This window comes from Eretmochelys imbricata, chromosome 8 (assembly GCF_965152235.1).
Source record: "Eretmochelys imbricata isolate rEreImb1 chromosome 8, rEreImb1.hap1, whole genome shotgun sequence".
In the NCBI taxonomy this organism is placed as follows: Eukaryota; Metazoa; Chordata; order Testudines; family Cheloniidae; genus Eretmochelys; species Eretmochelys imbricata.
Window position 1 is genome coordinate 46220303 of NC_135579.1, and position 14228 is coordinate 46234530.

Consider the following 14228-nt stretch of genomic DNA (forward strand, 5'->3'; position numbering starts at 1 on the left):
TCAAAAATGAAGACATCAAATAAGCCAATGATGGAAATAAACCAGAAAAGAATGTACACGACCACATCTAAAAGGGTGAAGAAAACAGAGAAGCAATATGTCACCTCAACAGCACAATCCCCAGACTTAGAGTGGAACAATGGATAAATGTGAATCTTGTGTGATATCTTCAAAACAGCAGAATTACAAAGACAGTCTCTAAAAGGAAATTATTATCAGCACTTTATTCCCATGGCTGGGAACTGAACAGTTTGAGGGAAGTATTGGAATAAAGCCAGACAATCGCTACACGCAGTACGCAAAGAAAAGCCCCGTCAATGTCTAACAGCAGGGCTAGAACGAGTTATTTTTGTATACACAAATGTGAGGCACAAAACAAAAATAATAAATCTGTAATAGCTATTTCCAATACACCTGTTGCCATGGTACCCAACAAGCAGGGGATGCTGTCAGTGCCTCTTTAAAAAAAAAATTAAGGTTTCAAAAACTGACCAACTCTAAAAAAAAAGACAGTTGCCTTCTCCATAACTGGTGTTCTTCGAGATGTGTTGCTCATGTCCATTCCACATTAGGTGTGCGTGCTCACGTGCACTGGTGCCAGAAGTTTTTCCCCTAGCAGTACCCGTAGGGGTGCGCCCCTAGTGACCCCTGGAGTGGTGCCTCTATGGCGCGGTATAAGGGGTGCTGTGTACCCCCCCACCCTCAGTTCCTTCTTGCCAGACAACTCCGACAGAGGGGAAGGAGGACGGGATGTGGAATGGACATGAGCAACATATCTCGAAGAACACAGTTACAGAAAAGGTAACTGTTTTTTCTTCTTCGACTGATTGCTCATGCGCATTCCACAATAGGTGATTCCAAGCTGTATCTATTGGAGGTGGGTAGGAGTTCACAGTCTCTCGGGACGGAGTACAGCCCTGCCGAACTTGGCGTCTTCCCTGGTTTGAGAGACCATCGCGTAATGCGAAGTGAATGTGTGAACGGAAGACCACGTGGCAGCCCTGCAAATGTCCTGAATGGGGACATGGGCTAAAAAGGCAGCCGACGAGGCTTGCGCCCTAGTCGAGCGTGCCCTCACAATCGACAGTGGGGCGATTCCCGCTAGGTCGTAACAAGTACGGATACATGAGGTGATCCAGTTGGAGAGCCACTGAGTGGAGATCGGCTGACACCTCGTCCTTTCGGCTGAGGCAATGAACAGCTGCAAAGACTTCCTGAACGGCTTAGTCCATTCCAGATAGAAGCCGGAGCCTGTCTCACATCCAGCATGCGGAGGTGGCACTCCCCACTGGACGCATGGGGCTTGGGACAGAGGACCGGCAGGAAGATGTCCTGACCCATGTGGTAGGTGGAGACCACCTTGGGGAGGAGCAAAGGATGTGGTCAGAGCTGGAACTTATCCTTATGGAACACCGTGTATGGGGGCTCAGAGGTCAAGGCCCTGAGTTTCGAGACCCGTCTAGCTGACATGATCGCCACCAGGAAGGCTACCTTCCAGGAGAGGTGCAACCAGGAGCATGTAGCTAGCGGCTCAAAAGGGGACCCGTCAACTGGGCCAGCACCAAGTTCAGGTCCCATTGTGGGACTGGGGGCCTAACGTATGGGAAGAGACTATCCAATCCCTTAAGAAATTGGCCTGTCATAACAAGGGAGAATACTGTGTGCCCCTGCACCGGCAGGTGGAAGGCCGACATGGCTGCCAGGTGCACCTTGTCGGACAGGGCACTAGGCCTTGGGCTTTAAGGTGAAGGAGGTAGTCTAAAATGAGTTGGATTGGAGCAGCCACGGGTGAAATGCCCTGCTCAGCTGCCCACTGGGAAAACCGAGACCACTTCGCCAAACAGGTCCGATGCGTGGAGGGCTGCTTGCTTTCAAGAGGACGCGCTGAACCCTTTCTGAGCACGTCCTTCCCTCCTGGACTAACCACTGAGCAGCCATGCTGTGAGGTGGAGTGCCGCTAGGTTGGGATGGAGGAGGCGGCCCTGGGAGAGCAGGTCCGGGTGGGATGGCAATGGCCACGGCGGGGTGACTGCCAGGCTCATGAGGGTCCTGTACCAATGCTGCCTGGGCCACAGCGGGGCAATCAGAAGGACCAGGGCCTTGTCCGTTTTTATCTTCTCCAAGACCTTGCCGATCAGCGGGATCGGGGGGAAGGCATAGAGAAGCTGGCCCAACCAGTATAGGAGGAAGGCATCAGAGATGGTGCCCACTCCCAACCCCCACTCTGGAGCAGAAATGGGGACACCGGCGGTTCTGCCAAGTCATGAACAGGTCCACCTGGGGAGTTCTCCACTCTTGGAAAATCCTGTGCACCACCGTGGGGTGTAGTGACCACTCGTGCTGAGAGGAGAAATCTCGGCTCAGGAGATCCGCCCGTGAGTTCTGGGTGCCCGGTAAGTGGTGGGCCTGTAGGCAAATGTCGTGGGCTATACAGAAGTCCCACAGCCTGAGGGCTTCCTGGCAGAGGGAAGACAAATGGGCCCCCGCCTTGCCTGCTGATGTAAAACATCAAGGCCATGTTGTCTGTGAGAACTCTGACCACTTTGCCCTTCGGATGAGAGTGGAAGGCCATGCACGCCAGCCAGACTGCCCTGAGTTTATATGCAGGGCAAGATCCTGAGCGGACCACAGACCTTGGGTCTGAATGTTCCCCACATGGGCTCCCCAACCCAGGTACGATGGGTCGGACGCCAGCTCCACCAAGGGGGGGCCTGCGGGAAGGACCACCATCGTAGGGAGGCCATCACCGTCTTGGGCACAGTGAGGACTTTGTCCATCCTGTCTCTGGACTGGGAGAACGCGGAGGCCAACCAGAGCTGGAGGGGCCACATCCTGAATCTGGTGTGGCGAACCACATATGTGCATGCCGACATGTGACCCTGTCTATGAGCCCTCTCAGGGTCTCAAATCTGTCTGGTGGGAGGGAGGCCCTGGTCGATTCCATGTCCAGGACTGCCCCGATAAACTCTATGTGCTGCACCAGGACTAACGTGGACTTGGTGTCATTTACCAACAGGCCCAGGGTGGTGCACGTGGACAGGAGGAGCGCCATGTGATCCCACACCTGTGAACTGGAGCTGCCCTTGACCAGCCAGTCGTCCAGAGAGGCGAGATCTGAACCCCACGATGTCTGAGGTAGGCTGCCACCACAGACATGCACTTTGTGAATACCCTGGGAGCAATGGACAGGCCAAATGGGAGGACCGTAAATTGGTAGTGCTCCTGCCCAACCGTGAAATGGAGGAAACGCCTGCGTCCCTTGAATATACGAATGTGGAAATACGCATGCTGCAGATTGAGGGTGGCGTACCAGTCCCCGGCATCCAGGGGGGGATGATGGAGGCCAAAGAGACTATGCAAAACTTGAGCTTTACCATGTACTGGTTCAGGCCTCACAGGTCCAGGATGAGCGTGGGCTCCCCTTTGACATTTGGGATAAAGAAATAGTGGGAGTAGTACCCCTTGTGTTTGAACTCTGTTGGCACCACTTCTAAGCCAAGGAGCTGCCCCACCTCCTGCTCGAGCAGGGCCTTGTGAGTGGGGTACCCCAGGAGGGATGGGGATGGAGGGTGGTTGGGCGGGGTAGAGGTAAACTGAAGGGTGTAGCCCTGGGAGACGGTGTTGAGGACTCAATTGTCCGAAGTCAGCCGCAACCACTCTGGGAGAAAAAGCACACAAGCTGGAGAAGGGAAGCTTTACTGCGGGTGGATCTTTGGTATGAACTGGTAAATGGTCCCTGGGCGTCCTGTCAAAACTGACGCTTCCCCACCTGTTTACCATTGGAGGGCAGACCGGGACCGCCTCTGCGGGCATTTCTTATAGTCCTTTGACTTTTTATAAGGGGGCTCATATTTAGAGTGGATGGCCTGGGTGGGAGCCTGCTGAGGCTTAAACTTGGTCCTGGCTGGAGCTGGGATGTAGAGGCCAAGTATCTTAAACGTTATGCGGGAATCTTTCAGGCCGTGCAATTTCATGTCTGTCTGTTCTGCAAACAGGGCCTTGCCATCGAATGGAAGGTCCTGCAAGAAGTTCTGTGCCTCACGGGACAGTCCAGACAGCAGAAGCAATGATGCCCTCCTCATGGACATCACGGAGGCCATAGACCTTGCACCCGTATCCACGGCATCCGACCCTGGCAGCCGCTGTGCCCTCCTCCACCAGAATTTTGAACTCCTTCTTGTCACGCTCCTGGAGAAAGTCCTCAAATTTGGCTAGAGCGCCCCTCAAATTGAACTCATACTGACCCAGGAGGGCCTGATGGTTCACCACCCTTAACTGGAAACTTGAGGACGAATAAACCTCTCCCCCAAGTAAGTCCAGCCTCCTTGAATCTTATTTTTCAGAGTAGGGGCTGGTTGGCCCTGCCTCTCCCTGTGTTTGATCCACTTGACCACGAGGGAGTTGGGGGCAGGGTGGGTGTACAGGTATTCATGCCTCTTGGTGGGCACAAAGTACTTCCGTTCCGCCCTTTTAGAGGCGGGGGGCAAGGAAGCTGAGGTTTGCCACAAGGCATTTGAAATTTTTGCCACCCCTTCGTGGAGTGGGAGGGCCACCCTGCCTGGTGCTGAGGCCGAGAGGACACTGAAGAGGGAGTGTGAGGGTTCCTCCACCTCCTCGGTCTGAAGTTTGAGGCTTGATGCCACCTTTTTCAATAGTTCCTGGTGGGCTTTAGAGTCCTCCTGTGGAACAGGGGGAGGAGGGGCCGTAATTGCCTCATCAGGGAGGATGAGAATGCAGTACTCTGTGTATCCACCGGTACCGGAGGTCTCACCACTTGGTCACCCTCCGGGTGCGGAACCAAAGATGCATGCCCCATTGACACCTTTCTGGGAGGCTGGGAAAGGGAGGCCGACTCTCTCTCCAAGGCTCTGGCCCCCAAGCGAGCCACCACCGGCTGCGTCTGAGGCCACGGGGCACACTGGTGCCACGGTGCCAGCCAAGGAGCCAGCGGCCACTGCACCTGCTGTGGAACCGGCGGAGCAGGCTGTTCAGCCTGACTAGCCTGTCCTATCAACTGATGGACTACAAAGGGAGGCCGGGCTGGCATATGACCTGCCGCTGTACCTGGACCAGGAGGAGTGGTGGTGTCGGGAACAGTGCCGACCACGAGACCATGATCCCGACATGGAGGAGTGTTTCCACCGGTAGCAGCTGCTTTGTGATTGGCTCCGGCGGGCAGATCCGTGACAGCGAAGTGCCGGTGGATCAAGGCCTGGGACTGCATGAGCAGTGCTGCAGCGGGGTCTTGGAGAGAGACAAAGAACAGGAATGGCACCGATGCCCGTATCGCGATGGACTACGGTAGCCTCTCAGAGACTAGGACCTCCGGTGCCATCTCTCCCGGTCTCGACGAGGCCTGCTCCCCTTGCGAGGTCTATGGTCCCTCAAGGCGGAGCAATGCTTAGAACCAGTCAATCATAAACCAGCCAGACAACCTGGTGGGGGTCAACAGGGACCAGCGAGGATTGTGCATGGGGTGGTTGCTGAGCGGTGAACGGTGCTGGGAACATTCCTTTGACTGTTAATGGTACCGACCAGGCGGTGACTGTGGAGATCCAAGTGGTGGCTTGCTCTGGACCGGGGAGACAACAGTGGCGGTGCCTCTGGTACCAGCAGAAACAATGTCCTGGGCCACCTGCAGGGCCTCCAGTGTGGAGGGCACCTGGACATCCAGGGAGGCCTGCGCCAAGTGGGCCGGGCTACTCCGCTCAACCTGAGTTGGAGGCCTGGAGGCCGACGGAGACCGAGAACTGCCCAACGTGGGTGCATTCATCCAGCCCATACTTCTTTAACTTGCTGACAAGAATACTGTGGGAGACCGTGTCAAAAGCTTTGCTAAAATCAAGAAACAATACATCCACTGCTTTCCCTTCATCCACAGAACCAGTAATCTCATCATAGAAGGTGATTAGATTAGTCAGGCATGACCTTCCCTTGGTGAATCCATGCTGACTGTTCCTGATCACTTTCCTCTCCTCTAAGTGCTTCAGGATTGATTCCTTGAGGACCTGCTCCATGATTTTTCCGGGGACTGAGGTGAAGTCCTGTAGTCCTTCCCTTTTTAAAAGATGGGCACTACATTAGCCTTTTTCCAGTCGTCCGGGACTTCCCCCGATTGCCATGAGTTTTCAAAGATAATGACCAATGGCTCTGCAATCACAGCCGCCAACTCCTTTAGCACTCTCAGATGCAACGCATCCGGCCCCATGGATTTGTGCACGTTCAGCTTTTCTAAATAGTACCTAACCACTTCTTTCTCCACAGAGGGCTGGCCGCCTACTCCCCATGCTGCGTTGCCCAGCGCAGCAGTCTGGGAGCTGACCTTGTTCGTGAAGACAGAGGCAAAAAAAGCATTTAGTACATTAGCTTTTTCCACATCCTCTCTCACTAGGTTGCCTCCCTCATTCAGTAAGGGGCCCACACTTTCCTTGGCTTTCTTCTTGTTGCCAACATACCTGAAGAAACCCTTCTTGTTACTCTTAACATCTCTTGCTAGCTGCAGCTCCAGGTGCGATTTGGCCCTCCTGATTTCATTCCTACATGCCCGAGCAATATTTTTATACTCTTCCCTGGTCATTTGTCCAAGCTTCCACTTCTTGTAAGCTTCTTTTTTATGTTTCAGATCCACAAGGATTTCACTGTTAAGCCAAGCTGGTCGCCTGCCATATTTACTATTCTTTCGAAACATCGGGATGTTTGTCCCTGTAACCTCAATAGGGATTCTTTGAAATATAGCCAGCTCTCCTGGACTCCTTTCCCCCTCATGTTATTCTCCCAGGGGATCCTGCCCATCAGTTCCCTGAGAGAGTCGAAGTCTGCTTTCCTGAAGTCCAGGGTCCGTATTCTGCTGCTTACCTTTCTTCCCTGTGTCAGGATCCTGAACTCGACCAACTCGTGGTCACTGCCTCCCAGATTCCCATCCACTTTTGCTTCCCCTACTAGTTCTTCCCGGTTTGCGAGCAGCACATCAAGAAAAGCTCTCCCCCTAGTTGGCTCCTCCAGCACTTGCACCAGGAAATTGTCCCCTACATTTTCCAAAAACTTCCTGGATTGTCTGTTCACCGCTGTAGTGCTCTCCCAGCAGATATCAGGCTGATTAAAGTCGCCCATGAGAAGCAGGGCATGCGATCTAGTAGCTTCTGCAAGTTGCCGGAAGAAAGCCTCATCCACCTCATCCCCCTGATCCGGTGGTCTATAGCAGACTCCCACCACTACATCACTCTTGTTGCTCACACTTCTAAACTTAATCCAGAGACACTCAGGTTTTTCTACAGTTTCATACTGGAGCTCTGAGCAGTCATACTGCTCTCTTACATACAATGCTACTCCCCCACCTTTTCTGCCCTACCTGTCCTTCCTATCTGTCTGGTGATGTTCTCCTCCTAATACAGCGTGGCAAGAAAATCCTCCGAATATTAATGACTAACTTGTTGAACTGGAGATATTTATGAAGTCATTGGGAGGTGAACTATCTGCTTTAATTACCTTTGGTAAATGAAATAACCAAACAGTCACTCATTTTCTGATAGAGCTGTAAAACTTATCTGAAAAGTTTTCAAAATAAATCACTGTTTAAAAATGTATAGTGTGTACCTTCTAAAAATGAAACCTACATCTATCTCCAAGTTGTGAAGAATATGTATTAAGGTTGTAACAACAAGAATGCACTTTTATGTAGAAATCCATGATTAAATTGAGTCTTCCTGACCAGTGATTTAAATCAGATCCACCCTGGCAGGCTAGCTGAAAACTCAATGCTTTTCAAAAATGCTCACGTTTGTGGTGGTTGTGGAAAGAGGGTTGGATACTTTGCTTTTTGCAGTTGTGAACTGAAGCCCCAAAAGAGGCACTGCCAGCACCAGGAATTCTGTCAAAGTGAATACTGTTCCTCCCTTCCTTCTATAGTATGTGGTAAGTGAGGTACAATGCACTTACCGCTCAACAGAACATAACCTTAATTTCCTTCATCTTTTCTAAATTTGTCCCCATCTGATTTCCAGAGATAAATTCCTTCAGCACTACCACTCTCCTTGTCACTGAGGTTCATAAGCTGAAGGTCATCTTTGAATTCCCCCTTCTTCACACAGAACATATCCCAAACCAGTAATTTCTTCTTCTACAATATTTTAAAGATCTGCAATTCCTCATAATCCCAACAGCCAAAACATGAATTAGTGGGCTGATCATTTACTTTTGATTACTGAAACCCCCTCTTCTCTCATCTCCCAATTCTGGCCCCACTATTCAAAAAGCACCTAAAGTTTTACTCACCCAATCTGACCCTTTTAATGGCTCCTCCCTTCCTATTGCATTGTTTAGTTTTCTCCTCTCCTTCAAAGCTCCAGAGAACTCAACCTGACCACATATAAACTCAAATCTTACCCCACAGCTCCCGAACCCTCTGATCTACCAATACCACACTCATGCCCTCTTTGTCTGTTTCTGCCCACTTATGTGCCATTTTCTGCACTGTTCTCGATGTATGGAAATGCCCTCATATGCCAAGCCATCATCATCTTATTAAAATCCCTCTAAGATTAACTTTTCAAAATGTCACGAGAAGGAAGTTAATAATAAAAAACCTTCGTTGAGCCACCAAGGTACACCCAGGGTTTAAAGTGCCCTACCTCCACATGCCTTTCCAGCTATTTGCTATCCTACCCCCTTTTTGTCACACCATGTTTAAAACTAAATTTTAAGATCTGGACAGGGATCTCAGTCCTTAAAAAAGAAAATCCTGTCAACATGCTCACAACACTGCTGGATGCTGTAAAAATAGTGTACATTAGTAATGGAACATTTTCATTATTGCACTATGGGTTTAAACACATAATTACCTTTCCAGTAGCCGCAATCATGCTGTGCTGAGTTCCTGCAGGGATCAATCCTCTGAAAGGCTGGTTTACTTGTGCAGGCCTAGTCAGGTTTTGAGCCTGAGCCTGTGGTGGGGCATGCTGCAGTGGAGGCTGTAGGGACTGGGGTAGAGCAATTAGTGGCTGTCCTGTGGATCCAAAGTTGGGCAAAGAAAGCTGCGAGCCTGGTAAAGGTACAGTCACCTGGAGACAATAAGGAAATATCAGTACCACAGTACAAGCTTAATTACTTAACTATATCAAGATGGCTTTGACATTAAATTATATTCAGACTAAATTATATTTCAGATTAAATTGTATTTCTCTTAATTAGTGAAACTATCACCCAGAGGGATGCAGGCAAATCATCTCTTAATTTGTTATGTAGAGACTTTATAATTAGTTCTTAATGCATTTGGATACGTGAACTTCAGAAACAGTTACAAATGCATCAAATTATAGGCTGGATCCTAACTGTACCATCATTTCAACAGCACTTCACAGTAATAAAGTAAATTAAACTCAACTCATAATTACAAGATAGTTACAAAAATGGCAATTTTTCGTCAAACACCTCAAATGACCAAGCTGGCTGCTGGGTATTGAGGTTAGACTTTACTTGCCAAAGAGCACACAGAAATGGAGTTTTAAGATTAAAAACAGAAATGGTGGACTGTACTATCCAACCACCTATGATACCTCCTTGTATTAACAGGGGTCACTGTAACCAAATGTGAACACTAACTGCTGGATGGAAGTGATGAGGACTTGAAAATATTAGATAGTCAAGTAATTATGTTAGTTTTGACATCTCCTAATCTGTTTGTATGATGCACAATCATGAACCCCTCTCCCATCACACACGAAAAATGTTTTGAGGGCCTCTAAAAGACTGACAATATTCTTTGTTTCTTCATTCAGTGAGTCAAGTTTAAACCAAAATTTACTGTAAGCAGCATAATATTGGTTACAAGTAGCTATTTCACCAGAACATCTGAAAACATTAAACAAATATGCATAATTTTGACCTCTAAAGTCTTTCATTTGGAGGGGATAACAACTTTTTAAGATGCTTCTAATCTACCAGACGATGGATTTTCCACTGTGTTTCAATAGGATTTAAAATATTACTCAGTTTTTGGAGGTCTCCCTCATTCATACGGTTAATGTTTGACAGACTTGTCATAAAATAGCCAATTGTTTGCATATGTTACAAATAAGTGTTAGGAACAGTTTATAAAAATCTAAACCTTAAGTTGTCAAAATGTGAGCCACTAAATGGTACTAGATTTGCAACATCCTACAGTGCTTGCACAAGACAAAATCAAAACAATTTTTTCTAATATAATCTTAAATTACTTGGAAATACTCTGGCACCACTTAAACTTCAAAACTGGGAAGTGCTACAGAGCTACAGGTTAAGACTAGATATACACATAAGTATGACAGACAACTGTGCAAACTATCAACTTTGCATATTTGGGGTACACATATTTGGAAATGTGACTGGTCTCATAGGTTTCAGCTAGTCAGTGATGAGCCATATGCCATCATTAGCAAACAGGCTATTTTGTTTGTCTGCTCTCTAAATGCTGTAATTACTTGGCTCTCTGTGAAAGTGCTATTACCTCTGACTTGCCCCCACGAAAGAGAGCAGATACGTGTATTACTTAACTGTTATGTAGGGTGTTGCTTCTTTCATCATTAGAGCAGGGGATCTCAAACTGGGGGTAGGGACCCCTCAGGGGGTCGCGAGGTTATTACATGGGGCGGGAGGGGGTGGCGGGGCGTCACAATCTGTCAGCCTCCACCCCAAATCCAGCTTTGCCTCCAGCATTTATAATGGTGTTAAATATATAAAAAAGGTTTTTTTTAATTTATAAGGGGGGCGGGGTCGCATTCAGAGGCATGCTATGTGAAAGGTCACCAGTACAAAAGTTTGAGAACTACTGCACTAGAGAGACAAGGGTGTAGGAAAAAACTCTTTTGCTACTTAGACTTAAGTCATTAATATGAACTTGTATATCACTTTATTTTCTTGCAACTTGTGTCTCACTATGGTGGCTCTATTCCGCCAATTCTCAGGTATAGGATCATGATCGTAATATCTTTATTTCCCTACTTTTAAGTATACATCAGAAAAAAACAGTCCATAAAATTAATAAAAAGAAATGCAATTTAGGAAATTTACCATGCCATAGTTTACCTGCTGAAGAGCACTGGGAGACTGAGCTGTATTATAGAAATTGCTCTGGCCAGGCTGTTGAACCTGTCCAGAATATAGACTTGAAGCCTGGGTGAGAGTAGCTCTGGCCTAGAAAGAAAGAATGACAAATTGCAATAGGATACTATTAAATTACTATCAATAACCAGGATTACTAAATGTTAAGAGCATGGAAATTTATTCTGGATTTAAAGTCAGTTCAATTCCAAAATTGCTACAGCATAAGAAGTTGGAAAATTAGAGACATTTCAAATTTGTGCTGAAGCATCCATTTCTGTTTAAAACAATCCAAACACAGGACAGTGTCTTTACTGAAAAGTCAAGCCTTTATGCTTGTAAGCTGCAGAAGTATCCTCGAACTACACAGTTTGTTACCAGTGAATTGGAATGTTGGGGCACAAAACAGATTGCCTGGTAAAGATGGTGAAAAGGAACCATTAAGATTTCCTGTAATCTTGCATCAATGCTACCTAGATATTATAGAGCTGGGCATATCAGAATACAGATGAAACCCGATATTACAAAGGTCTTGGGATTTCATAAATTTCAGTTTAAATACAAATTTCAGTTAACAGATATGGATATTTGGCATCTCATCTATCAAAGATGGTTAGAAGCAGGTCTGAATAATATAGAGCCCCAAAGACTGCATTTTATAGTATTAAGGTAACAGAAAATTCCTCCAGTGTTCTTTACATCCTATCATTACTTGCTCCAATAAGTGATACAGACCTCAACTTGAAAAAAAAATTCTAACCTGGAGAAGATGAGTATCAATGAGCTGAGAGCCTCCTAGTCCTGAAGCTTGACCAAGCTGATGTTCATACAAGATGGGAATAGGCTGAGTGTTAGAAGTCTGCTGAAATGCAAGACTTGATTGTGCCTTGGCAAGTTCCTGGTGCTGCACTGTTGGGAAGTTGTGTAAGGCTGTGCCAGACAGAACTACTGGCGATGGTTGAGACAGACCACTTTGCATAAAAGCTTGCTGTGATCTACAAAAGAATAAGTTGTGTTATTAGGCTTTAGTTTGCATTACAGATACAATATATGAGAAACTGCCTTTGAAATTTAAAATACAAATATATAATATTAAGAACAGAACTAGACCTTTATCGGCATTAAAATCAGAGAGCCAGATATTCAAAATGGCTGCACACACAACACATCCCATTGAAGACAGTATGAGCTGCTAACTACTACATGTATGGGAAGTCAACTAAACTTCATATCTGAAAAAATATTTTATAAGTTATTTTAGTTTCTTTAGTATTAAAGTATATTAAACTATTTTAAGTTACATGAAAAATGTTGAAATTAATTGCACTGCCACATGTGAAATCTGTCTGCTTCTAGTTTTCAGTCTTTGTCCTGTAGCATCAGGCAGAGGGAAGTACTACAGAGTTTAGTAGCAGCACCTGAACATGAAAAAGTGTTTGGTTCTCTTGACCACAGATGACCCTAAGTACATTAATGCTGACTCCATAATACTTACCTGCTTAGTCGCTGGGTATCAATGGGTATTTTTAACAATGAATGTTTGGTATTATCTGAGACACTGACTGCTGGGAACAAGGTCCTTAATATTTAAATTGATATTTGGTTTCCTTGCACATTCTTCCCATACTACTCATTCTGGGTTTTTACACAGGAATACAGCAAAGCACTACCTAAAAGCCTCTCAGCCAGCAGTCAAAGACTAGAGGCTGCTTTCTTAGCTCATCTGGCAAAATCTGCCTTAGTTTTAGGCACAGGAGGGAGTCTCACTATTATGAACAGCTTAGAAACTGCAGAATAGGAATTCCACTCCTGTGCATACGGGGCTCAACTCAGCTTCATTAATGTCAATACAAAAGGCTCCCAATGAAACACTAAGAGAGGCAAGAGAATCAGTTGTGAATGAAAGGATTTGTGGACACTGAATGTTAGGGTAATCTTTCAAATCTACTCTACAGAGTCTACTACCAATAGCCGCTGTCTCATGTTGACCACAACAGCACCCAAGGTTCTTTTGATTAAGCCATGTACGTGAAGGCTAACTTTCAATTTCCATGGAAGTTTTCAACAACATTCTGCTTGTCACAGAATTAGTGACATTTTGAATATGTGGAATTTTTGAAGGGGTAAAAAGGGTGAGAAAATAAAATGTATAATGAACTCTGGCTGGCAAGTTAACTAGGGAGAGACCATAGTATTTCTAACCAGTAGCAGGTTTTACTTTTTTAGGTCATCCACTGGTCCTTAAGTTTTGTAGTTCATTTTACGTCGAATCTCTATTACTGGATCTCACGTCTGAATTCACAAACTAACAAGGATTTTAAAGTTGCTATTAGACTTCAATGTTGGTCTGAAAAAGTGGGAGTGGTGAAAGAAAGGAATACTACAATGGACTGATCTCATTTGTTGCTTTTCCTTACTAAAGCTAAAAAACATTTACCTATAAGGTTGTAAGGAGGAGTTGAACAATTCCTGAGCCTGGGAAACAGCAGGTGCTGCTCCTAAACTCAGTTGGGCTTGGTGTTGTCCTTGTAGAGGTGCATAGATGGGGATGGGAATCTGCTGAACTGAAGTGGGCTGTAACAAAAATAAATAATTAAATAGTCAAGCGTAGAAACTGTCACATAAAAATCCTGGTAGCTGAAAATTGCCAATTCAAAACCATTAAGGAAAAAAAATGTCTGTACCTAAAGTGCAATGGGATTTATAAAGCAATTAAAAGAGACTAAGAAGTAGTTTGACGTCAAACACAAAGGCTATACAGTGAACACACGACAACTTTCTAAACTGAAAGATAACTTAACTGAAGAGTTGACAGATTTGCCATTTCCAAATAAGTTGTAGAAAGATATCACAGTTCACTTCTTGCTGAGGCAATGAACAGCTATTTAAAAGTTAATTTCCATCTAAAAATTTGTTATGATACAAACTTTAGACATTTGATTCTGATGACCAACAATAAAACTGAGAAAAAAACCCCAAAAATCATGCTCAAGAAATTCAGAACCATTACGCATGTGCAGTTGCTGTAATATAGCAGCGAATGAGAAGAAGTCAGAGTGCGTGATGATAGCTGAGCAAAATATCTGTAGTATATTTATTAAACGTAGGCCATTCAGCTGTTACTTTTTTAAAAAATTGGCAAACATTTAATCTAT

The 14228-nt window shown here is 46.0% G+C and overlaps 1 protein-coding gene across 15 annotated transcripts in view; it reads right to left on the reverse strand.

The window, feature by feature from the left end:
- The window catches only part of PRRC2C (proline rich coiled-coil 2C), a 116770-nt gene that overhangs the window by 17039 nt on the left and 85503 nt on the right, over window positions 1–14228 (reverse strand). For 9 of the 15 annotated variants that reach the window (XM_077824866.1, XM_077824877.1, XM_077824875.1 and 6 more), the window contains 4 exons: window positions 13511–13647; window positions 11834–12068; window positions 11044–11166; window positions 8838–9056 (listed from right to left, as the gene is read on the reverse strand). In XM_077824866.1, the coding sequence (XP_077680992.1) occupies window positions 8838–9056; window positions 11044–11166; window positions 11834–12068; window positions 13511–13647 (714 nt within the window). The remainder of the gene's footprint in view (window positions 1–8837; window positions 9057–11043; window positions 11167–11833; window positions 12069–13510; window positions 13648–14228) is intronic. The other 6 variants (XM_077824879.1, XM_077824881.1, XM_077824880.1 and 3 more) reach the window with 1 other exon arrangement.